The following is a 22921-nucleotide window of genomic DNA, read 5'->3' on the forward strand; positions in this document are numbered from 1 at the left end:
GCTCTGAGCTGGCAAGGGCTGGCGTGCTGGCTCCCAGGCCTCCAGGAGACGTCATGACTCTCTTGTGTGCCCGCCCGTGCAGCCAGCTTCTTATCTTCACCGTTCCCCCCTTACAGATGACGACTGCACTGACTCCTTCACGCCCAATCAAGTTGCCAGAATGCACTGTTACCTGGACCTGGTGTACCAGAGCTGGCAGCCCTCCAAGAAGCCGGCGCCTGTCGCCATTGCTCCCCAGATTGTGGGCCACACGGCTGACTCTGTGACGCTGGAATGGTTCCCACCCATCGACGGCCACTTCTTTGAAAGGTGAGTATGGACTGTGAAGTGTTGTTTCCCCTCTTTCCCTCCTGCCAAGAAGAGGGAAACTTGGAAGGGAAGCCAAACTTTGGAGAGAGATTTTGCTCCATTCTTTGTCTTTGCTCTTGTTCGACAAGTGCCCAGCGCTTAACATAGTGACTGGTCCACAGAGGTACATTATACATTTGAGGGTCAAGGAGTAAATGAATGATGGCTACTAGAAATGAGTAAGTAATGAAACATTTTAAGTGAATGAATGAATATTTAGCTTTATTACTAAAAACCTGGAAAATTCTATTGCCAGAACCTCCTCTGGGATGGAGGTGCTGGTCTTATCTCCACGAGGTCAAGACTTGAAACTGGAAAACACCTTCACAGACATATTATAGGTGAAGGTACATAAGGTGTTTATGTATACAACGTCTGTCCAGAAGGTATCCAGCCATGTAATGGGAAAAATAGAGACCTTTATTGAAGAAGATACAGGAAACACTGCACATAGGACAATGATGCCTCAGTCCCCTTCTAAGCAGGCACCTTGGGACCTCACACAGTTCTCCCAGTCATCATCAGCTGCCCCGTCATATTTTCCTGAATCTCATAGATGATCTGAAATCTCTTCCCTTTCAAAGGTGATTTTAGATTTGGGAAAAGCCAGAAGTCACTGGGTGCCAAATCTGGGCTGTAGGGGGTCTGAGTCATTTGGGTGCTTGGGTGTTTTGCAAAAGAACTCTGCATGAGGTGTGGTACGCGAGCAGGCGCATCGTTGTGATGAAGCTGCCAGTCACCAGTTGCCCACAGCTGCGGCCTCTGGATCATCCCAGTAGTTTTCACAGGGGAATTTTCAAGCTTAATGTAAAATTTGATGCAAATTTGTTGCTCTACTCATTCAATCATTTTGAAGATATGACCACACAATACACATGCTCACTCAGTGGCATCTACTACCCCAATGACTAACACAGCAAAATTATCATCGTTCACGCATGTGCATTCCAGTCCAGTCTCCTTGGCCGCCAGGTTACATCGATGTCGTGCAAACCATTCTTGTTATATTAACAATCGCTAGACTTTTTCTGGACAGGTCTTGTGTATTCATACATTTTACATGAACACACATGCATGTGTGTAATCTAGAAATAAACATATATCTAGATATCTATATATAATCTTTGTGCCCAGTGTTTCTCTGTAAAATAAAAGTACAATTTTTAGAAGACCAAGGAATGATAAGCTATTCTGAGGCGCAGAATATCTTGTTCTGCTTCCCTGTCATTTATTAGCTGTGTGGCCTTGGGCAAGTCACTTTTTGTCCCCGAGCCTTATTCTCCTCCCCCCAAATGTGGGTCTCCTGATGCCTCAGTGACCTGACTCGTGTGCTGTGTTTTAGCCTAGAGACCCACTGAGGAGCTCAAGATTTAAGGGAAGCAAATTCCAAAGGGTGATAAAAACAGACTAAGACGTTGACATCTATTTTGTCAGTTAGCTGTAATTTAGGACAGATTAGTATATCACAGCCACCCCCAGCTCTTCTTGGAAATGTTTATTGAGTCATGAGGGTATAACATGGATGGTGCTGAAAATAATAACCAACTAATCATTAATTAATATTACTCTGCGGTTGTGGTTACTTCGCAGATGCTTGTTCTGTGCAGGAGTCTGTGCTAAAGGCTTTGTGTACAGAGTCTCACTTAGTCTTTCCAGTAACTCCATGGAAGGGAGATCACCCTCCCTATTTGCCAGATGAAAAGGGAACTGGGGCCCAAAGAGACTGAGAGATGTGACCAAGAGCCCGTCGAGGGTGGTGGGAGCTGGCATGTCTGATCTCAGACATGCCGTGTGTGTTCATTAGATCCTTCCAAAACTCAAGTTATAAAGGGTGCGTGTGTGTGTGTTTAAAATATATTAGATCATGGCACCACATTAAATCTGGGCTCTAATTTTCCATTCTGCCACCAGTCCCTGGATCTAGAACCTTCATTTGGCAGCTGGGGGCGTGTGGCCATGGGGAAGGAAGTGGACTCCCTGAGCCCCCTGTAGAAACCTCCTTCCCCTGCCCCAGCCGCCCTCGCTGGGGGCTCAGCGCTGGGTTTGGGAAACTTCATGTGACACTTCAGAGCAGCCTTTCCAGCAGCCCATAGATTTATTTATTTTTTCTGTGGCAATGAGAAGTATCAGACTTTTGGTCAAGCTTGGCCTCAGTTCCACTTAAAAATGGAAGTTTTGTAAATGAAGCTTCCTGTGTATGCATTCAATTTGTATTCCATAAAGCAGTTATTGTCCATTAAATAAATACCAGCTGATTGTTGGAAACCTATGGGAGGGTTAATTGTTGTGTAATGAGATATGCCTCTCTTACATAGTGCCCTTAGCTTCAATCAATATGTTTTTAATAACCGATAGTCAGTTGGTAGTTGGGGCTTGTACAATAGCTATTCTGTTCAGTCTGAGATTTCATAATGGAGTTATCATATGTTAAATTAAAACTGACATTTTAGAAACATGTCTAATTAGGGTTCACAGCTACGGAGATCATAGTCTATGGCTAAAGGAAGCAGGTCCGCAAGTTTAATAAATTGTCGTAAAGAAATGAAACTATGTATATCACTCTCCCCTACACACAGAGTTGATACTTGTGCCATTTGGCTTAGTTCGAAGCACAGAAGCATTGATGTCAGGCTGTGTGTGTCCGGTTCTTGGCTTCCCCACTCCGGGTCCCTGGGAACTAGAGCAAGGCTGTCACCTCTCAGATCCTGTCTGACCCTGAGTCCTCTGTAGAAACGTGCTGATTGTGCCCGTTTCACCTGGCTTTTCAGGGGGGCTCGATAAGATGACATCTGTGCTCTGCCCAGCACACACACACTGTGTGTTCAAACAATATTAGCTCCTTTGTGGTACGGAGTTTTCCAGAGCTGTTTGGCTACTTGAAATTGTTCTTTCCATGCAGAATCTCTGATGCTTTCCACGACATCCATCAATGCCAACCTCTCGCCCCTGGCCATCCTCACGTCCTCCTGCTGTTCTGCACATCTGTGGTCCCAGAGAATACAAGGGTTTTCCTTAAAAAAACACATTCAGATCCTCCCACAGCCTGTGTCCTCACACATGGGCAACTGAATAAATAATTCAAGGCCACCCCTGGCTTTTCTAACTCCTTTCTTTTTATATGCCCTGCAAACATGTGTGGACTGGATGGTTTCAGTTAACTGAACAGTCGGGCTGTGATGTGTTGGAAAAAGCACTGAACTGGGAACCAACAGCCCTGGGTCTGAAACCTTGGCAACCTTGCTCCCTGCCCCTTCCTCAGCCTGTGCTCTGCTCTGTTCTGTACTGTACTGCAAGCCAAAAGGTTCCAGCCTTTTGCTGTCAAGTTCTGCTCCCAAATCCCAGAATACAGAGAATTGTCCCGAGGATGGAGCATAACTAGTGCCATTCTAGATGCACAGGAGAGAAGTTAAGTCATTAGATACGGTGGATGCCTTAGCAAATCACTGTCCAACAGGACTTTTCTGCAATAATGGAAATATTCTCTATCTGCATGGTCAGTAGGGTAGCCATTAGCCAACTCTGGCTGTGGAGCACCTGAAATGGTGACCGATGTGACTGAGAAAGTGGGTTTCTAAATTTACTAAACTTGGATTGGTTTAAGTTTAAATGGCCACAGGTAGCTGATGGTTGCTGTTTTGGACAGCATAGACTTGGAGCTTAAACATCGACTCTCATGGTACCCAGGTCAGAAAGAGGGTCTCTCCGCACATTAGTATCCCGTATTCCTGTGATTTCAATGTGTGTGTGTGTGTGTGTGTAGATATAAGTGCCCATGAAAGTCAAATAAATGCCCAAGGTAAGAAACGCAGCTTATACACTCCCTTGATGAGTAGGATGCGGCCTGATTTCGGTAAAGGCCACACAGATTGCGTGCCTTTCCGGGCTATGGCCTTGGCATAATTACTTTGTGCGCAATGAACCTTATTTGTTTTCTAATCTGTAAAATGGGGACATCAGATCTAATTTACTCACCCTTGGACGATCAATGTCTAATACTTGGATAGCACTAGCCACCAAAGCCTGTGCAAAGACTACCCATTGAATGTACATCTGAAACGATGAGCAGACATTTGAATCAATGATGGAATATGGGGGAATACACTTTGTAGAGCTCTGAAAAAGCAAGGCGCACATGGCTCTCAGGTGTGTCGTGGTTTATTCACCCGTCAAAGTGTTTATTGGAAACCTAGGGTGTGTCAAGAACCCAGTGAGGTGCGCAGGCGACTATGAATATGCGTACAATCCAAACAAAATTTAAAGAAATAGAGAGAAAGACTCAATGGCCATTAAGGTCAGTGTGGTTCCTGGTTCCATTTCAGGACATTTGTAATCTCATTCGCATCATGAAGCCGTTCTTGTGACTCAGAACTGCTATGCGTGCATTCTGGTCGCTGTGACGGAACTCTGCCCTCCATAGTGGTGCTGAGGAAGTCTCTCTCTTTAGTCCCTACTTTTGGCCTATAAATATATTCATATAATTGTTGTTATTGCTAGCCCAATAGTAACTCATACATGTTCAAAATGTAGAGAAATTTCAGAAAACTAGAAGGAATAAAAATATGGGTGGGGGATCATTCCATGTTCCCCCACCTGGAAATTACTTCCAATAATATTTTATCACATTAAATTTATTTGAACAGCATTGACAGGATGGCTATAGATTCAGTTTTGGATATGCCTTTTTCACTTAATATTATGGCTTATATTTTTTATGACATTTCATAATCTTTATAAATATTTTTCTGATAATTTCTTACCATTCCATTGAGCTGATTTACCTTAGGTTATTTAATCACTCTCCTATCTCTGAATATAGTGTGCTTTTTAAACTTTCTATTTATATATGGTTTTATATTTATGATGATGAAGCTGAGAGTGTAAAATCTGAAATTTGAGGGTCTAAATTAGGTTCACCCTTAATCTCAGCAGCATGTGTGAGTGGCTACTATGTATCCTTCCATCCATCCATCCATCCATCTACACATGTTGCCACCATATAAGCAGCTAAGCAGGGGCATGGCTTGCTCAGATTCAGGTTTGGGGGTGAGCTCCCTGGCAGCCATGTGAAGGAGGAATGGGGAGGACCAGCAAGCTGTGATGCCCACAGACTCGCTCTGCCTTACCCTGTGGTCTCACGGGGCTACACAGCTGCCCTGTGAAAGGAAGGAAAGTCCTAAGGCTTGAGACAGGGCTCCCCCATTGTGTCCTTGCAGGAAGCCAGAGGCGGGACCTTCTTCTAGAAATGATGAAAGAACTATTGGCAGGATCGTAGCATTTTGAGAAACATGGGCTGGGCTGGCACATTTCTTGGCCGCTTTCTTCCCTTTCCAGTACCTCTGCAGTGGTCGCTCAGATTTGGGGAGTTCTGGGTCCATGCTAATGCATGAGCTCATCCCTTTTTCCTCCCAGCAACTGCCTCCGAAATGCATGCCAAGTCTGGAAAACAAGAAGGATCCCCGAGGCTGTTGTGGCCAGAGGGAGTTTGGATCCAGACATGAAAGACAGTAGGTGGTAGGGGAAGCCACCAAAATATTCCACTTCAGAGGCTGGTCCCTCTGAGGGATTGGCTCAGCCCTCGGAAAGCTGCTAAAATGAAGGAGATCAAGTGTTACTACGCATGGAAACTGCTTTTGACTGTTAAATCGAGGAGTGCCTCATCCATCTCCAGAATGTCAGGGCTGGAAGGTTCTTTAGGCATCTTCTAGTTTAGCCCACATATTTTCAGATGGAGGAACTAAACCAATCCTTCTTCTTATTTAATGCCTGGGATGCAGGAGGGTGCCTGGCACGTGGTAGGTACCTGCTAAATATTGGTAAGTGAATAAAATTTGAGGTCCAATGGGGCAACAGAAATTCTCACAACCCCACACCAAATTCTCAATGGAGGTTTGAATGGTGGGCGAAATTAAGGTTCTGCAGGTAGTGAGTCTTTGGCTTGTTGATTTGGTGATGCTTAAAGTTAGACAAGTGTATTCACCATTAGAATGGAAGCTAATTAGGTCCCAACAAGGTCCTTGATGGGCAGTGGGGAGGAATTTCTGTTTGTCATGTTCTGGAAGCTTTGCCATGCATTGGGAGAAAAGGGGTAACAGCATAGTTGTGCCCTCTGCCCTGTTGCCTTCAGCCAGGTGGAGTCAGGGGCTCTTTCAACTATTCCTAAGTCAGTGCATTTTCCTTCTTTCCTTGGCCTCCTAGAGAATTGGGATCAGCATGTGACCTTTGCCTGGAAGGGAGAATCCTGGTGCAGTACGCCTTCAACGCCTCTTCCCCAATGCCCTGTGGCCCATCAGGACACTGGAGTCCCCGGGAGGCAGAAGGTAAGCCAGCCCAGAAGCTGATGTACAGGTTGGGGATGTGGAGAACAACTCTTCTGACACACCTGGAGCTTTATGATTTCGATGGTCTTTTCCAGACACCATCTCATTCAATCTTAAGATTGTGCTGCAAGGCCCATATTTTTAATTTTTTGTTCTTCTCTCCAGCTTTATTGAAATATAAGTGACATGTAACATTGTGTCAGTTTAAGGTATATACAACATGATTATTTGATATGTGTATCTATTACAAAGCGATCACCACAATAAGGTGCGTTAACACAGGCACCACTCACATAATTGCCTTTTTGTGTGTGAGAACGTTTTCAAGCTACTTTTAGCAGAAGTACAGTGTTGCTAACTAGATCACGGTTCTGCAGATTAGAACCCCTGAACCTTTTCATCTTACAGCTGAGAGTTTGCACCCTTGGCCCAACATCAAGGCCAGTGTTCGTGCCTTCATTCAGCACGTGTCTCTTGAGTATCTGCACTGTCCTGAGTATATCATCCCACTTTGCGTATGAGGAAACGAAAGCACTGGGATATTAAATGACTGCCAAGGCCATATACCTGACAAAGACACAGCATGTATGTGTGTTTCTGAATACTCCCAGACCCTAAAAGGCTATAGGTATGAACAAGGTCACCTTAGAATCAATACACAAATTTGGGGGCTTCAAGACATCACTAGGCCTTTGGTTGTTCTTTAGCTATTTCTGGGAATACCCAGGGCATTACCGCATGTCATAACTTTTTTCCTTCCAGTTTCTGTCATGTGCCCTTCCTTTTGGGATCCGTTTATCTGCAAGAGCCTTGAGGGAAGCTCTGCATAATTGCCACTGTTGTGGGCTCAGAGGGAGTCTCCCAAGCATCCCGGGGACCAGACCTCTGCGTTCTCTTACAGTCTCGGTCACTGCCAGATTCACTTGGTTTTCTGTGGAAATTAGGAGAGTGCCTTCTGCCCAGGGATTCGCTGCGCTGTGGCCCTGAAGCAGGGCTGCTTGGAACTTGGAGAACGCCTATTCAGTTTCCTTCTGCAGTGTCTCTTGCCTTAGGACTCAGATCTAGTGCCTCAAGCCAGGCTGATAGAGAGCCCACATTTTCTTCGCAGGCTTCTGCCTCGCTCTCCCTCATACACACACATTTAGAACCCACGCCCCCGCCCCATCAGTCGCTTTTGCTCCTGTGCAGGTCAGCTCAGGCCAGCCATCCCTGGGTGAGGACGCCAGTCCCTCAGAGGGGACAGAGTCTGACTCCTCCTTGAGGTTCAGTGAGAACTCCTCTGTTTTCCTCTATATTTTTAGAAAGAAGGTTGAAAAGAAAAAGCCAGAGATAGAATAAAGCACAACAGAGGGATCAGAGAGGCAAGTGAAGGAGAAAGATGACAACACCATACTTCATCTTCCAAAGCAGCTTAAAATAAAAATGAGAGTCAGGAACTCTAAACAAGCCCATCTGGAATGTGAAGCGAGGCGGGTGTCTGGAGAAATCCTCAGTTCAGCCCTGCAGAATCACAGGCCGTCAGCCTTGGACGGGATGCTTGGGGTCATCCAGTTCCAGTTCTCACCGGGTGCCGGAAGCCCCCAGTGCCCTCCGTCCCTCATGGAGGCTCCCCGAGCACCAGCTCGCATATTTCTTGGCCTTCCTGTTCTAGCTCCATTTGTTAGAAAGTCCTTCCTGAAACCTGCAATTGTGATGTTCCTTCCCCCAAAACCCGACTCGTGTTGGGTTCTCACAGAACAAAGTGTGTATCTCTTACGGGACAGCACTTTATGGACTTGCAGAGAGTGAGCCAGTTTCATCTGTGACCACCGTGGGAACTGTGTGCCAGGCATTGTGCTGGATGCACAGGCAAGGCTGAGCTGACCATAACGGGAGAGTCCGAGCTGGGCATGGACGACCACCCTTCGGTGTGGTGAGGCCTGTGCTAAAAGAAGTATGGAGCGCCGTGGGCCCAAAAAGGAGGCGACCTCCCCCAGCATGGGAGACTCAGGCTTTCTGGAAACTGTCACCACACCAGCGAGTAGGGTGCATTTGAGAATTCAAAAGGCATTTCATATGCTTAGAGTACTGGTTTGCTCAGTGTGACCTGGAGGCTTATGAGGTTGCTGGAGACATTGTAGGGTGTCCTCAAAGTCTAAAATTATTTTCATAATAATACCATGGCCTGATTTACCTTTCTCACTATCATTTTCTCCTGAGAGTATAGTAGAGCTTTTCAGTAGCGCCACGAAATATGATGTCATTACGACTCTGACAACCTATGGAACACATGCTTATGTGTGCTCGTATTATAAAGCTTCTCCGTTTCAATTTATGATGTGGTAACTACTAATAGATACCACCCACCGAAACAAAGGCTCTTCAGTAATCCTAGAGGAGCTTACGTGGATTGGAGCATGAAGAGCAAGGTGTGGGGTGCGGAGAGGTTGGACTGGGTGGGATGTGGAACAACCAGACGAGGAATGGTTTGGGTTTCCACCGAGGGCTGTGCAGAGACACCACGTGCCTCGGCAGGGCTCTGGGATTCAGTGCGATGTGCATACTGATGTAAAGGTTGCTTGGGTTGCTCTGTGGAGAAGAGAGCGGGGCGGCACGGAGCATGCTGGAGGAAAGGGAACGCCCACATGGCCATTGCAGGCATCCAGGACAGGTATTCTGGTGGCCTGGATGAGGTCTGTGGCAGTGGGAAAGGAGAGGAGTCAAAGGAATTGAGAGACAGTTGGAAGGTAGGATCAGCAGGACTCTCCCCTGAGCCTCCTCTGGGTAAAATCATCTCGGTTTGTTCTACTGCTTGTGTGAATGAAACAGTTTCCAAACATCTGCCCACACCTCCATTCAGCCCAACTGCTGATGGGTTACGTCTGTTCCTGGTTTGTCCCTGACCCTCCGAAAGCGTGCTGTGCAGAAATGAATTAACTGGAAGTGCCTAGCGCCCTGGTTGTCTGGGCTGACCCAGGCCTCCAAGGAAGCCCAGCAGCCCCGGGTTCCCCTTCAGGGTGTGTAAATTTAGTGCACGAGGGCCAGGGAAAGACGCAATTCTTTTTTTAGAGCATCCTATTACCGGCTCTGTGATCCCTTTGGCTCAGACTCTTTTTAATATCCTTGAAGAAATAAACTCTTCCATGAGCCAAACTCTGCAATTTATTTCTCAACTCATTTTCATCCTATTTATCTTTGCGTGTTTAAGTTTTTGGACTTCCCAAGCTAACATAAAACTCTCCAGTCTGTGAGCACTGCCAGAGGTATCTTTGGGGTTGGTGAAAGAGCGCGGGGCTGGGGTGGATAAAGGGGTCTGATCTTGGCTCCAGCCTGTCCATCAATGTGCTCTGTGCCCTTGAGGGACTCACTTTGCTTCTCCGAAGAGAGCGTCGTATCCACAGAATGAATGCCCTGTCTAGCTCTAATATTCCAAGCACTTGCGACTTCTTTATTTTGACTCCATATTTTTACAAGATCGAAGATTCTTCATTTAACATATTTATTGAATGCCCATAATGTTTTGTTAACTCCATTCCATGAACTTCAGTTAAAGGCAGTGCCAGGGATTCTTACCTTTGTCCACAGGAAGTGGTTGTAATCCAAAGAAACCCACTTTCCTATCTCTTTAGGAAAAACTATGTTTCATAGATAATTTTTTTTCTGAGGTATTCCCTGGCACACTACATTTGTAGCCCAGTACTTAAATGGCTAGATCTGACTGGCTCAAATCCCAATGAAGATCACTTATGCAAGCATCTAAAACGTTACAAGCATTGGGTTTTCCGTGAGAGATTAACACATGGTGCTATTTCCTATTATTTTCTTCTTTGTGTGAGTCTTTCCCCTGTTTACTGCCTAGAATATTTCAGGTGTGCTGAAGTATTCATCTGGAAGAAACTTGGCTCCGAGTTTTCATAACTATATTTGTGTCAACAGCTGCAATGTATATACACATAACTATATAATAGATGTCTGTATAGACCTTCATAAATGTACATTTAAATCAGCATAAGTATGTATAAATATATTTTACACACATATTTGGCCTCATTCCTAGTGGACAGCTTATAGAAACATGTGACTTTTCCTCCAGTTGCCGCATGTGTAGAAGGATATTTATGGACAGTGAAGTAACAGTACCTTTGCACTTTTCTCCCTCCCCCTCCCCTGTATTTTTCCATTCCTTTCTTCATTCCTCAATTTCTCTCCTTTTCTCAGCCTTTCTCCCTACCTCACCACCATACATTTAATCAGCTTCCTACCTGTGCCTATTTTTCTCCTTAGGAGTAACCCTGATGTTTCCTCTTCTCCTGATATTCTCTTCTCCCAAGACTTGTCTGTACATTGTCTGATTCAGTACAAAAGTCTCCTAACTGGATTCACCAGACTAGAAGCTTCGTGAGGGCAGAGACCATGTCTTTAGAAACCTGTTTTCTCTGGGCCTAGTCAACCCTGGACATAAACCAGGCACTCAATAATTATGCTCTGAAGGCATGGATAGATGGATGGATGGATGGATGGATGGACGGACAAATGGATAAATAGTATCTACATCTTTAAACAATGCTTATTCTAAGTGACAACCTTCACTTGTTTGATTAAAATTCTCTGGTAGCTCCTCATCTCTCTCAATATAAAGTCCATCCCCTTAAAGTGACACACAAGACCCTTCATAACCGGGTGCTCTTTAATTTTCCAGCCTTATCACTCGCTGCTGTCCCTTTGCTCTCAAAACCATACTCATCGGAGCGGACATTCTCTATCCACTGTTCTCTTTGTTGGAATGCCACCTCCTCACAAGCTTTTCCTTGTGAATTCCTCCTTACTTTTGAGAACAGAACTAAGAGATGTGTATGCATCTACTAAATATTTCATCCCATTTGAGTGTTAAAGCGACCCTGGGCGATGCTATTACAGTAGGTGGCACAATGTGAGGCTGGGTAGCTGATATTTTAACCCAGCTTTCAGGGCTTCAAAGCCTGGCACGCTGCCTGGACCAACAGTATCACATAATACTCTACTCCCCATCAGGGAATTACTTAACCATCGGAGTCTCGGTTTCCTCTTCTTGAAAACGAGTGTTGTAAGACCTGCACCACATACTTATTGCCAGGAGGACAAGAGCCAAAGCATGTAACATACTTTGCACTGCTCCAGGCACATAGAGGATGGTCGGTTGGTGCAGCCCGATACTATTAAAGAAATTGCTGCTTTGGTGGTAGGTTGAACTCTGTGATACCTGAGGTTCTTTTTTTACACCTAAATGCTTGTCTCTGGTAACGAACCTTGTTAAGATTTCTATTTCTGTTTTACTTACTGGAGCACAATGACCAGGCTTACCGTCCTGTCCTTCAGAAAGCATTTGGCCCCTCTATTGAATAACAAGAAACCAGGGAGAAAGCATGAGCCAAACGGATTTGTCATCACTGCTCTCCTGCAGCTTCCCACCACTGACAGTCGTTTCCCCCAAGAAAAAGAAAGATTGTTCCAGCCCTGACCAGTTCCAGGAGAAAGCCCATGGAGGGAGTGGAGTGTTTACCTGGCACTTACCATGATGCAGCAGGCTCCAGGACTCCATGGGCACTAACTTCTTTAACTTTATATTAACAAGACGTAAGATTCTTTGTTTAACATATATGAACTGAGAACCCACTATGTTCACTATCTTTGGACCAGACAATGGCTGTAGGGTATTGAGTGAAACAGAGCTACAAAACAGAGACAAGAAATGAGAACAATCCTGCAGGATGTTAGTGTCAAGCGGATGAATGAGTTAATGGCTGTGAACATGATTCATATATATTAAAATGCTATCCTCAGGAAAGCCTATTGAGTGAATAAGAGGTGCATGGGTGTCAACACCACACAGCCAGGTGAGTCAGGAACTCAGTGAGATGCAGAGTAGATGGCAAGAAAGGCTTCAGCTCAGGTGGGGAGTGCCTTTGACTGAAATTCCTGATCTCTTCTAGCCAGCATTTGCTGCAACAGATGAATGAGCGTAGCCAGGGAGGGGTGGACGGAACCTTAAAGCTATGTCCATCTCTCCATGTGCTGATGTGTTCAGTTTTTCTTGTCCCCCTCTTTCTTCTCTTCTCCATCTCCACTTGGCTTCTTCTCTCTTGGTGGCCAGAGGCAAGGAGTTTGGTTGCATTTACAGCGTTCACTGCAATAGCTTTTCCATCTCAAATGACTTTGTAGTTTTTATATTGTGGTGATTTCTGTTATTCTGTAACAGCATCACAAAGCGTTTTCTGAAAAATATTGCTTTTTCCCTTTTGCTTTAGCAATGTCCAGCACTCCCACTCTCCACCAACCATTGATACTAAAGAGGAAAAGAATCTGGCAGATAGAACCCCTTACGATCCTCCATCCTACCCTTACCATCTGATCTGTATCTCTTGCTAGACTCCCTTAAACAAATTAGAGCTAATCACTACACTGAGACCTGATTACTGTTCTCAGCAGTGAAGAAGAGAGCTCTCTGAGGGTCTAGGACTGATGATCTCAGTGGAGAAAAATTCAGAAGTCTCTGTAGTCTGAGGTCAGCGGGAATGAGGCATTGTCTCCAAGAGGAAAGAGCAGAAGAACCCTGCCTTCCTTCTCGGCCCTCCTCACCCAACCCTCCCCATCCTGAGTTAGACTGGACAAAGCTTGGTATGGTATGACCTCATGTAGACAAGGGGAGGAGGCGAGATAAGATGGCTCCAGGGCTGCCTTCCCACACTGGCATTCATGGCTCTAGACAGTGTCCTCCCAGAATCCTCAGTCCAGGGGGCAGAAGCTATCCACGCTCACCTCTTCTTTGGTGAAGGTTCCTGGCCCTTCTGTTGTTACAAGCAGGTTACACCAAGGGCAACACCATGGGAATTCTAGTGTATTTCAGTGGCTCCTGCATCTAATAGTGCAAACAAAGAGTGTGAACTTCCGTAAGAGACAATACCAGCTTCTAACGCTGACCTTCACACTTGAAGTTGTGAGACTTGGGTCCTTTCACTCCATATTTCCTCACCTCTAAAATGAGTCCTTACAAGAGTTAAACAAGTTTATGGGACAGAGTAAGTGTTTGACAAATATTTGTCCCTTTCTTCTTTCCATCCTAGGCATGAAGCCATCATGTGGGAGATGAGAAAGAAAACTCTAGGCACTAACTCAATTGTAGAACACTTACTTGAATATAGTATTGACCGAATGGTGATTCATTTAAGATCTCTGTCATAGTGGTGCGGATGAGCTGGATACCATGCTTACAGCTAATTCACTGAAACACTGAACATCTTCCCTTTCTTTTCCCCTCTGTCTGAGTTCTAGTCAAGCCAACCTCTCCTAAAGTTGCAGAACACTCCGAGGATCAAACTGAAGATCCGTGTTTTAGAAACTCATATCTTCATCTCTTCTCCGTAGGTCATCCAGATGTTGAACAGCCTTGTAAGTCCAGTGTCCGCACCTGGAGCCCAAATTCAGCTGTCAACCAACACACAGTCCCTCCAGCTTGCCCTGAGCCACAGGGCTGCTACCTTGAACTGGAATTCCGTTACCCTTTGGTCCCTGAGTCTCTGACAATCTGGGTGACCTTTGTCTCCACTGACTGGGACTCTAGTGGGGCTGTCAATGACATCAAACTATTGAGTACTACGGGGAACAACATCTCCCTGGGCCCTCAGAACGTCTTCTGTGATATTCCACTGACCATCAAACTCCGGGATGTGAATGAGGAGGTGTATGGCATCCAGATCTACACGTTGGATGAACACCTGGAGATCGATGCTGCCGTGTTGACCTCCATTGCAGACAGCCCACTCTGCCTTGAGTGTAAGCCTGTACAGTACAAGGTGGTCCGGGACCCTCCTCTCCAAGTGGACATGGCCTCCCTCCTGCATCTCAACAGAAGATTCACAGACATGTAAGTGAACTTTCTAGATAGGGAGAGGGCTAAGTGTGTAGGCTGTAGAGGGGTAAAAGGAGGGTCATTGAGTCTGGGACTCCAAGAAGTTTCATCACAGCCAGACTCACATGTAGGGATTCATAATGTGGCATTATATAGAGAATGGTCTTAACAAGACAGAATTGATACGGTGGGAAGAGCAATGAACAACGAACGAGGAGGCTTGGGTGTTGGAGAAGGCTGTAATGTGTGACACTAAGCATCCCTACCTTTCTGTAACTTAATTTTCCCAACAGTTGGATGAGATTAGCAGTGGGGAAGTCATTTATTACTAAGGAAAGTAGAATAATTAAACTTGGCTAGTGATTTCTTTTTAATGTTAACTTAAAGAAGATTTATGTATCCTGAATGCTTCTTTAGTGGGTGAGAGGAAGGTGAAGTTATAGCAGGTTGCCTGGGAATTGGCTGTGCTCCTGGGTATGTTCATGAGAATTTTGCTTGAGGGTGAATATCCCCAGTAGGGGTCCTTGATTTGTTTTCTGAATTGAAACACAGGGGAAAACCCATTGGATCTCCATGATGCCTTTCAATACCCAGTGCTTTCATACGACATAATGGTCCTCCTTAATATATGTGTATGTCCCAAAGCACCTCTCTAGTACACCTCCCTCAACCATCCTCAGGATCTATGTTTTATAAGGGTGGCCGCGTTATAATAAAGTCTTTAGTGCTTTTCCTATATGGCAAACAATGGGCTAAGGTCTTTATGTCTTTTACATGTCTCATCCTCTCTGCATCCACAGCCCTATTATTCTCATTTTACAAAGAAAACAACTGCAGCGTAGAGATGTGAAGTCTTGTGTCCGATATCACACAGCGAGGAGGTGGTGACTCCTACGCCAGTGCACTCAACCAGTGTTCAGTTAATGATGTAATTCCAACTTCTGCTTTAACCTATTAAGTGAGGGAGCCCTAGCCACCTCATTTGGGTGCCAGGTCTCTATGAAGTCAATCTCCAAACATTTGTTGAATTTTTATTGTGTGCAATGGATGTTGGTAGGGAATACGGTACTTTGGGTTTTGGAAAGAACAATAGCTCAGGAGTCAGACGCCTTGTGTTTAATTCCAGCCGGTCCACTTACTAATGTTAGATAAATCAGTCAATCTCTTTGAGCCTCAATTTCCTCTTCTGTGCGATGAAAATGTTGAAGTCGATGGTTTCTATGGGCCTTTTGTGGCTCTTTCTTTGATTCTAAGATGATATAAGACACAATCTGTGCTCTGTCTACTTGAAAATATTTACTAAGCCAATCATTAATAGAAACCAAGTTCTGGAGGAAACTTTTAATCTTTTTAAGAGACAGAACCACTTTCAAACACTTTACCAGCACTTCCTTTTACATGCCAGCAATTAATGTGCACATCACAAGCAAACCCTTGCCCATTCATTGACTCTGAGATGAAGAACATCTGTTTAAGAACTCAGAGGGAGCACTTGGTTTGTGTTTGAGAATGTACTTAAAATTTCAAGAATTGTCTTGCCTTGAAAATATTCCATAACCCTGGCTCTTCCATCTCCTAACTTGTCTAGAGGAGTAAAGTTTCATAAATATGCATCCACTTAAAATTTCTTTATAAAACAATGGAGGTAATAAATAATACATGTCTTAAAACCTCAGTTCAAACACAGCTTTCATTTTTTTTTTTTTGCCTCAAGTTATGAGCCTGTGAGAGCTGGCATTGGTTGATAAGTGTGGAACGGTGGGAGTTAAACTGAGAAAGTAAAAACACCTGAGTTCTGTTTTCAGCTAAGTCACTGACTTGTTGTGTGATTAGCAGTTAGTTGTTCTGGTCTTCAGAGCCCTCCTCTATGAGGAGGAGGTTGCCCTGGATTAGTGGTTCTCAAACTTGGTTACACAAGATGAAACTTTGGGACATTTTTAAACTGCCTGCATTCAACTTGCATAACCTCTCAACCCTTCCTTCCCCTCCCAGTATTGACTCAACTGGTAAGGCTAAGGCCTGACCAACAGACTTTTAAAATTACACCAGGTAATTATAATGTGCAGGCAAGTTTAAGAACCACTGTGCTTACATCAGATTCTCAAAAGTATGGCCCACAACCAGCAGCACTGACATCGAGCCGGTACTTAGAAGCTAGGTCCTTAGGCCCCAGCCCAGATGATTGAATCAGAAACTCTGGCTTCTCCAGATGACTCTGATTTGGTTGAGGTTTGATAGCCCCTGCTCTAAATGATCTCTAAGGCCCAGGAATCTACACGATCTCTTTCACTCATACAACTACTCATTGGATCTACAAGTAAGCATTGAGAATGTTCTGTGTGCTGGAGTCTGTGCACCAGAGTCTGTGCTGGGATGTGGAGATTAGAGGGATGACTCAGACCTGGACCCTTTCATGTAGACATTCACAGTTTAGTGCTAAAGACCATCAGGACTTACTAAAAATGCCTAGTCCTGTGCCAATTTGCTTCCAAAACCACCACTATCCAGGTCCACGCTCTTGTGCACCACTGGTTCTTTCATTCCCTCCACAAATGTTTAGTCCCTACTGTGTGACAAGCATAATGGCTGACTGGAGGCATTCGCTGGCCTTTCTCTTTGCTTTCTTGAGTCTCAAGGAATTTATTGGAGATCTGGGCTGGGCTGCACTGGATTTCCTGACCTGAATGTTCTCTGAGACACTGAACAAAGTAAAATATCATTCCAAGTCCACCTACCATTTCAGCTCCTTTATCTCTTAGTAATTCAAGTTCTGAACTCCAACACAAATACCTCTGTGTGTGTATGTGTGTGTGTTTATTTTTCTGCTTTCACATTTTTTCCATATCAAATAAATTGGCTCATATGCAAGTTCTATATAAAGACTGTTTGGGAGAAAAAGAGGAGGGAGAAAAAATGCATGTTTCTTTCCTCCCTGACTCAACCCATTACATGATCCCCTTTGACCTTTTTCTTCATTTTTTTTCTCTCAGCAAAAATATTTATTCTTTCCGTTATCTATACTGGAGATAGTTTCCCAAGGTATGACATTGATGAAGGGACAGGCTTCTGTGCTTTCCCCAGGGACGCCTCCAGGAGACTGATTGCTTTTGGCCAGGGCGATGAAGTAATGTGGAGCCTGTCCCTTAAGTAGAAATCCCTTCATGGAATGAGAAGTGACACTAGCAGAGGAAAAGGGGGCCAGGGCCAGCTCTGCTCCTAACTCACCATGTGACATTAAGACACATTGCGTCACTTATTTAGGCTTCAATTTCCTTACGTGTAAAATGAGGGGAAAACATGTTACACAATTCTGTGTGGATAGATGTTGTTCTTAGGTAACAGGTGACCCATTCACTCATTTTTTTTTTCAGTAAAAGGAACTCTGCAGAGATTGTCTATAAGAATTAGTATCCAGAGTGGACCTCACTGGTTCTGGATGCCCTAGTGAAATGTGTAGTGTGTGGACAATAACCATATAATTATAACTACCACATACTGAATAGTCTCTCTGCTTTAAGTGCCGTACAAATATTTATGAGGCAGGTGAAGCTCAGAGAAAAAGCTAGAGCTCAGAAAATTTACTCATCCAACCTACTATAGCTGGTGATGACAGAGCCAGGTCTTATGCCAAATTCCACCTTCTCAACCACAACGCTGCCTGTTGTAATAAAGCAAAGGCAGAATTCTGGCACTCAGACATGCATCCAAGCTGGTGAAAGTTCAAGATACATCAAGAGGATGACAAGCTTACAACTCACAGGCCTCTAGCCCACAGTCAGTTCCTGTGACCCAGTCTTGGAACCCAGCAACATGAGTTACACAGACAGGTCTTTATGCGTGTGGCTGGGAAGATTCTGTTTTTCAACTTGACTGTCAACTTGACTTGCTTCTTCTCTGGGCACCATGCTGCTTAAGTCAGTATGGAATCTCTGGATTTCTCTAAGAAGTAAAGACCTGACAAAATGAAGCCATTTTGTGTGTGTGTGTATGTGTGTGTGTGTGTGTGACTGAACATCTTGAGTGACCATCTTTCAATTATTTACTGGCTATTTACACTTCCTCTTCTGGGACTTCTAGTATCTTTCATTTATGTTTGGTTGTTAATCTCTTAATACCTCAGCTTTGCCATTCGGTAAATTGGGATTTTAATGTCAGCCTTCTTGCGTATCTATCAGTGATACTGGAATCTAGGGTGAAGCAGGTAGTCCAGAAGGTGCTATCGTTTATGAAGTTACTCTGGGTGATCATTTATATTTAGCATGCGTGCTTTCTGTGCCGGGGAACACGCCACATTCTGAAGACAAAAGAGGTCACAAAACCAGCCAGGGTTCTGCCCTCAGTTGGGAGCCTAAATTTGGTCATTGTGTTAACCACCTTCCCATCAGCTAGGAGCATCCTCTACTAGGAACTCTAACTTGACTGCTAATAATAGCTATCATGTAGTGAATACTTCATATAGAAGGGGGGATTCCCCCCGAAACTGGAATTATCTTCTTGTGGTACAGGCTTCCCCCACTAGGTGAGTGTTCTAGGAACCCATCTGTGTGAGTGTAGTAGCTGGCGTTGTTGTAAGAGACCGAATTCAGCTTCAGTGAAATTTTTTTTTGGAGACTCTTTAACGTGTTTGCCCATTTCATGATGGGTGATTTATGAGCTCACCTGCCCACACCACGCTGAGTGTTCAGCAGTTTTTAACCAAAAACAGCTTGATCCCCTGTGCCTTGCCCTCCCTATTCACCCGGTCTTTCTCTGAGTGACTTTTTTTGTTGCTGTTTCCTGGATGAAAAAAGCCCTCACAGGGAAACATTTTGCTGATGTGGGAGAGGTGAAATAAAAAGCAGCAGAAGTGCTAAAAGACACCAAAATGGACGAGTTCAAAAACTGTTTTGAGCGGTGGAAAAAATGTCTCAATAGGTATATTGCCTCAAATGGAGGGTATTTTTTAAGGTGACTGAAGTTTAAACATATAAGAGTAAATGCATAATTTTTTATAAATAAAAATTTTTTTGGATCCCTCCCCCAATGATGCCCTGTATCTTTCATACGCCTAGCCATTAGGTCTATATACCAGGGTGCCTTATTTTTAGGTGGGGAAGCTAAGACTCAAACAGATGCCATTCACTTAAGTCCCCTAGTTATTAGAGGCCAGAGTCCAGTCTGATGTCTTGCCTGACCCCAAAGGATGTGCCTGGCAAACTGTAGAGCACAGTCGACCATTTGGTCAAGGACGGGCAGAGAACGTTGTGGCATCTCGATGGATGGAGCAAGTAGATGTCAAAACTAGCTTGTATGGTTTTCAAGAAGTGCTACACTAAACACACAGAAGGTAACACATTTCTCACTTGTTTTGTGAACACTGAAGTAGATGAGGAACAAGAGTCTTTATGAAGTATGGACGCTGTCAGACCAGCATGGCGTCCGGTATCCTGTGGCTGAAGTGCATCCTGCAGGGTAGACCTCCTCCCGGGCAGGGCCTTCTCAACGTGGTGTAGCCTGGGTGCCATGTTCTTCCCACCAGGACAGGGGAGCAGCATCAGGAGTGAGACCTGTTTCTCCAGGCCCAGCGTGCATGCTTCTGTTCCTGGCCCAGGCCAGCAGGGCATGGTGTCAGCACAATCTTACTCTATTTCTGGAAGCTGGGCATCACCCACCTGCGACTCCCTCTCATCAGTCTGGGGCCAACTACCTCTCAGAATGAAATACGGGTTCCGAGAACATTAGGGTAAACAAGAGGGTTTCGTAAAATCAACAGATCTCTGGATTCTGCAGCAGCAACAAAAGTGCTGACTGTCTGCAGGCACCTTCACGATTCTGAAAGTATGAAGCATCCATTTGGTGCCAGCACCACTGAAAGCTCTTATCTTAAAAATTTCTGTGTATCAGGCTGATGCACTACTGAACTTTGTAGCAAGTGGGCCATTGCATTGTCTCTTCTACAGATGTTGAAGAAGACCCACAGGAGTGAAATGGTGAGCCTAGGACTCTGTTGATAAATTCATTCATTCATTCATTCATTCATTCATTCATTCATTCAGTAACAAGTCCTTAGGACCCATCTGGCACTGTAATTCTGAATCTTATCATTGGATGGGAAAGCTGAACTGAAAAATACTCTAAATAAAAATATAAATATAAACTAACGGTTGTCAGTATGAGAGGTTATGTGGAGTGTAATCACTCTTTATAGGAAGGGGAAGTGGCCCTTTTTATGGAGTTGGGAAACAGGGGACTAAGCCAATCCGATTTGTGTTGTGATCAAATTGCTCCACGCACTCTGTGAAGAAAGGATTGGGGAACAGTGAGAGAGTCCCCACGGGGTTTTTTTGATAAAGTCCAAACCGGAGATTATGATTATTTGCATGGAAAAGTGGATGAATGGGAGGTCTGTTTCAAAGGACTTGGCGATATATGGGAGGCTGCCCAGTGACTCCCATTTCTGGTCTGAGAAGTGAGAATGAGGGAAATGTTACTTCCTGTAATGGAGAAATAGACCTTGGTTTCATTTCTGATTCAAGGGCTGTCCAAGGGTTTCTTTGGAAAACAGTGAGTTAGTAAAATCAGGCTGCAGAGGTATCATGGATGTCACCTGCTTCTTCTTTTGCTGTTCGCACTGGGGGCAAGTAGATTGGACTGGACTTGGCTGTGAGGCCCCAATGCCTGATTTTTAAGAAAACAAAGGAATAGGAAAGAGAAGGAAAATGATATCCGTCAGAGTAATTACAGAGGTGGGAAGAATGGAGGGATTTATCTCACACCAGGCACGCTGGCAAGACAGGTGCACACAATCCATTCAGTCTGTGCTCAGAGGTGGTGAGAATCCTTAGCATGGGTCTTAGTGGGTTTACATTGTGTCTGTTAAAACAGAAGTCTCAGGCATTTACTTTGGAGATGCTGAGTTCTGAATCAGGAGATCCGATTCCCAGGCCAGCACACAACTGCCCTGCTGTGTGACCCTGACCAGGCCTCGTTGGCAGTCTGAGCCTCAGCTCCTGGGTGGGTGATGATTCCTGGCCATACAGTTGCGCCAGGGGTGTCCTGAACAACTAATGAGATAATAGACCTGCGAGAACATGGTGCGGTCTGGGCAGCTCTGAAGATATTTAAATGTCTATGATTCTTTGTGCTTGGTTTTTCATTAGACTTATTCTTGGCCAGGGCCAGGCTGGAGAGTATGTGCAAAAGGCTAACATGTGGACGTACACAGACACACACATGAAAACATTTCCCGTTCACCTCTAACTGGAGTTGCTATGGTTCGGTGTTGGATTAGAAGGACTAAAAGATAATTGCACTTTAATCTCTGTAGCTGAATTAAAGGGGGGGGGAAGAGGAAACCCACCAAAATGCTGGCCCTGGATCAGGACGCCTGAATCCCAGGGCTGATGGGAAACTGTGCTGTGTCCTTGGTCTGCGACTGTCCATCTGTGGGCCTGATTCCCCAGAGCTCTGGAACCTGAAAGCAGAGGTAGCTGACTCTGAAGGGCATTCCCAGAGCAGATGTTAGGTTCAGATCACCGAGTGTGTCTGATTCTGTCAGGGTGCAGGGAGCAGGTTTCATGTCCCATTGGCAGTAAGTCTGGACAGTGAGCTAAAGCCTTCCAGGCACCGTGGGTCTCTCAGAGCTCCTCCCTGACGTAGATTCTCCCTCGTAGGGCTTATCAAGCTCTCCCTCCGTGACAGTTTTAGAAAGTGTTGGTGCATTTTTCCGGTTCAGTGGCATTTTGACTAGGGGTGGGCACTAGGTGGTATTTGCCACATTATCCGGCTTCTCATGCAAGGTCAGACAGCCAGTGGATGGAGGTAAATAATGCATGTGTGAACGAATGAATACGGAAACTCTGGGGCAGGTCAGTAAGCAGGCAGAAATCCACGATAATACAGATGATATCTGGTATATTTGAGGCCTTTCTTTTAACCTGTAAGACAGATTAGTAATCACTAGAGAATCAAAAGGACAATAGAGAATTTTACAGGAAGGTCTTCCATCTTTGGGCCTCAATTTTCTCATCCCTACAGTGAAAAGATTAGACAAGATGATGTAAATCAGTCTTCCATTCATTCAGCAGGCATTTAACACTATCTTTGTAACAGGCCTTGTGCTGGGGAGTAAAGATAATATCCCGGGCGGTAAGGGAGCCCTACCCAGCCCTGTAGGACCTTCCTCTAATTAATGTAAGAAGCCCACAGATAGTAACAAAACAGTGGGAAAGATGTTAGGATAAAAGAAGTACATGGGCTAGGAGCTTGTCACTAATGTTAAAGAGTCAGTAAGAACCTCTGGGAAAAGGTGGTGTTTGAGAGAAGGCCAGGGGGTGTAGACAGGTGGGAGAGAAGGCTGCCTGCTCATGGTGGTTGAGGGGTAAAATTTGAAGAGGAGGGTTTGAGCAAAGAG

General features: G+C 44.9%; 1 protein-coding gene across 1 annotated transcript in view; it reads left to right on the plus strand.

The window, feature by feature from the left end:
- The window catches only part of PAPPA (pappalysin 1), a 224054-nt gene that overhangs the window by 64436 nt on the left and 136697 nt on the right, over positions 1–22921 (plus strand). Inside the window, 3 exon segments of the mRNA XM_037059146.1 lie at positions 117–309; positions 6544–6665; positions 14046–14544. Coding sequence (XP_036915041.1) covers positions 117–309; positions 6544–6665; positions 14046–14544 — 814 coding nt within the window.

This window comes from Sturnira hondurensis, unplaced genomic scaffold (genome assembly GCF_014824575.4).
Source record: "Sturnira hondurensis isolate 20B ecotype Veracruz unplaced genomic scaffold, ASM1482457v3 Scaffold0010448, whole genome shotgun sequence".
NCBI lineage: Eukaryota > Metazoa > Chordata > Mammalia > Chiroptera > Phyllostomidae > Sturnira > Sturnira hondurensis.